The 2,877-nt window shown below is 41.5% G+C and overlaps 1 protein-coding gene across 1 annotated transcript in view; it reads left to right on the top strand.

The window, feature by feature from the left end:
- IGSF22 (immunoglobulin superfamily member 22) overlaps positions 1-2,877 on the top strand; it is a 23,524-nt gene that overhangs the window by 5,090 nt on the left and 15,557 nt on the right. The window contains 3 exon segments of the mRNA XM_027887885.1: positions 632-744; positions 961-1,053; positions 1,055-1,187. Of these exon segments, the coding sequence (XP_027743686.1) occupies positions 632-744; positions 961-1,053; positions 1,055-1,187 (339 nt within the window).

Here is a 2,877-nt window from a genome sequence, read left to right as displayed (position 1 = left end):
CCCATGTGAAAACACCTTTCAAGAGATAGCAGATTTCAGTTTGAAGCCTAGTTATTACACATAATAAGCCAAATTCTCCACTGACGTCAGTGTGGCAGGGGTGTGAGTCACTACTGAATTTGGACTAGTTTTAGCGGAAAAGATGGGAATGATAAAATGCACCTTGGCACTGTCCTTTTAGTGAAAGCGAACTTTGCTCGAGCAAACACTTTGGAGTTACAACACTCTGGAGTGTGGGGACAGGCCTGGGCATAATAAGAATGATCTCTTTTCAGCTGCATGTTCTTCCTATGTCCAGCCAGAAGTGTTTCTGTTGTTTGAAGGAAAACCAAACCCATTATATACAGCAGACTTGCTTTTAATCAGTGTTGATTAGAAGTGATGCTGCCTACCTGCTTTGTCTTTTATTGCAGCAGGACCATCTCCTGAAGATGAGCTTTGCCATAAGTACCATTTTTTAATTATAATAATTATCTTTTTGGTTAAGCTCTGGCACAGGCTGTTTGGTAGTGTGGTTGACTACCTGACTTAACCAAATAGTTATGCCTGGCACTGCAGCTTTCTTGGCAGATAAAGCAGTAATATGGCAGTCATGCCTCAACTTCTCAGGTGGTTGCAGGTGTGCTTGCAGATGTCACCTGCAGTCGTCTGACACCATTTACTTTACAATCACCTACAGTAAAGGAGAGGAAAAAGAGCAGAGCTAAGACAGACAAACTGAACAGAGAAGTGGTGTGTCTGTTGGTAACCAGTTTTATCGGGCTATGTGCAGCTTCTGCTGAACACTTTGACCTGTAGTTAGCTTGATTTGCACTGAAATTAAAGGAATGAATTGATGTTTATGCTGCAACTCAAGAGATCAAAAGTACTTCACTAACATCTTGCTATTTAGTGTAGAAATCTGGAAATCAAGAACTGAAAATAACAAAATGAATGTTTATCTTTTGGGTATTTTAACAGGTAGGCTCCAAACTTCTGACAGAACTGAAACCACTGAAAGTGACTGAAAGACAGACAGCAGTGCTTGAAATCCACCTGGTAAACAAAACTGTAAAGCTTCACCTAGAAGTTCAATGGGAAATAGTTGAAGAGGGATGATAAGTATGAAATTATTACAACTGACACTGAATTGTCCCACACTGTGAAAATTAAGGATGTTCAGTCCAATGACTTTAAAGAACTCACATGTTAATACTGGAGATCTAGTGCAGAATGCTCTGCTCTTCATTGATTGTAAGTGATGCAAAATAACCATCTTTGAACAGTGGGTGGATCAAATGCAAGATAGCAGGGTCTGAGCTGTGAAATTCATAAAGCAAAAACAGAAAACCCCAGAGCTTGGGCTGACAAAATTGAAAGCTGCAGTCTCATAAAGCCTGTCTGTGGTTAGCAAGCAAAAAGACCTCCTTTTCCCACCTAAAGTCCCAAGCCTAGTGTCTCTCCTGAACAGAGGACCACGTTATATCCTGCAAAGGCAAAGCCACCTGTATCAGTTTATAAGGTCTTGCTGGTATGTGCCATTTTTTCTTGGCAATCCCTTCTCCTTCCTGAAAGGGATGAAGTGAGTGATTGAGAGGTCTCCTAAGTGCACCATGAGGCAAGAAGCGAAGAGAGGAGTTTATTTTTAATGCTGCTGAGCTGAGTGACTCAGGAGATTGCATAGTGACCATAGGATATGCAGCACAATGATAGTAGAGCAGTGCCAGTGTAAGTGTGGAAGGTAAGCATGAATGACTCAGGAGAGGAAGAGGAGGAGGAGTGGTTGTCTTTTCACTGTTTGTTCAGTGAACTCTGCAGAGGAGCAGTGCTACTTTGCTGTAACAGATAGGAAACTAATGTAAAATTACACTGCTCTGCAGTCTTTTTATTGTTTAACATGGAATAAGACACTAGTTTCTACCTCCTCTTGGTAATAATGAGGGACTTCCCTTTGCTGTATGAAGTGGTAGAAGCATAAAGCAGTAAATCTTCCATTCAGGTCCTTACACCTGTCACCTAAACCAGCCTAGTAAAGTGTATCATATTTTTCATTTTAATCAGCATTGCTCTAATGTATTCTTATCTTGGTTCTTTAAAGAGACCCATGGGACATTTGACTGCAGTCTGCTGAGGACCAGAAGCACAACATGAGACTGGTGAATATTTAATTTTTGTGAATTAATTTTGCAGTAGCATTATTGATGCTGTAAACTTAAGTCTATGATTTTTACAGAAATACACAAGGCTGTTAAGAAAGCCAAGAAGTTGTAAAGCTTAGCTTCATGCTGTCAGCAAAGGCTGGAGGAGAATTTCAAAGTTAGGGTGTGGATTTTAGTGTCTATTAGTCTTTGAGATGACTTCTGTTAGATGTGGACCAGCTTTCAACTATTCCCAGGGGCCTTCCATGAAAAGCACAGCATTTTAAGACCATTTCGAAATCAACTACATAGGAGGAGAATAAAATAATTGTAGTGTATCCTTCACAAGTACAGTAACAACTGAATATTCTGTTGGTAACACGGTAAGAGATCACCTGGTTCAAGCTCCCTGCTAAAGAAGGTTCAGCCAGAGCAGGCTTCATAGGATTGCATCCAGGTGAGTTCTGAATATCTCCCAAGAAAGTGACTCCACAACCTCTCTGGGCAGCTTGTTCCAGTGCTCTGTCACCCTCAAAGTAAAAACGGTTTTCCTCATGTTCAGATGGAACTTCTGTGTTTCAGTTTGTGCCTGTTGCTCCTTATCCTGTTGCTGGGCACTACTGCAAAGAGTCTGGCTTCACCTTCTTGACACCCTCCCTTCAGATACTTACAGACATCAGTAAGGTCCTCTCTCAGTCATCTCTTCTCCAGGCTAAACAGGCCCAGCTCCCTCAGCCTTTCCCTATCAGTGGGGTGCTCC

The sequence above is a fragment of the Empidonax traillii genome, unplaced genomic scaffold, assembly GCF_003031625.1.
Source record: "Empidonax traillii isolate 1590-97213 ecotype Southwest subspecies unplaced genomic scaffold, ASM303162v1 scaffold224:size737649, whole genome shotgun sequence".
NCBI lineage: Eukaryota > Metazoa > Chordata > Aves > Passeriformes > Tyrannidae > Empidonax > Empidonax traillii.
This window is presented reverse-complemented; position numbering and strand designations above follow the sequence as displayed.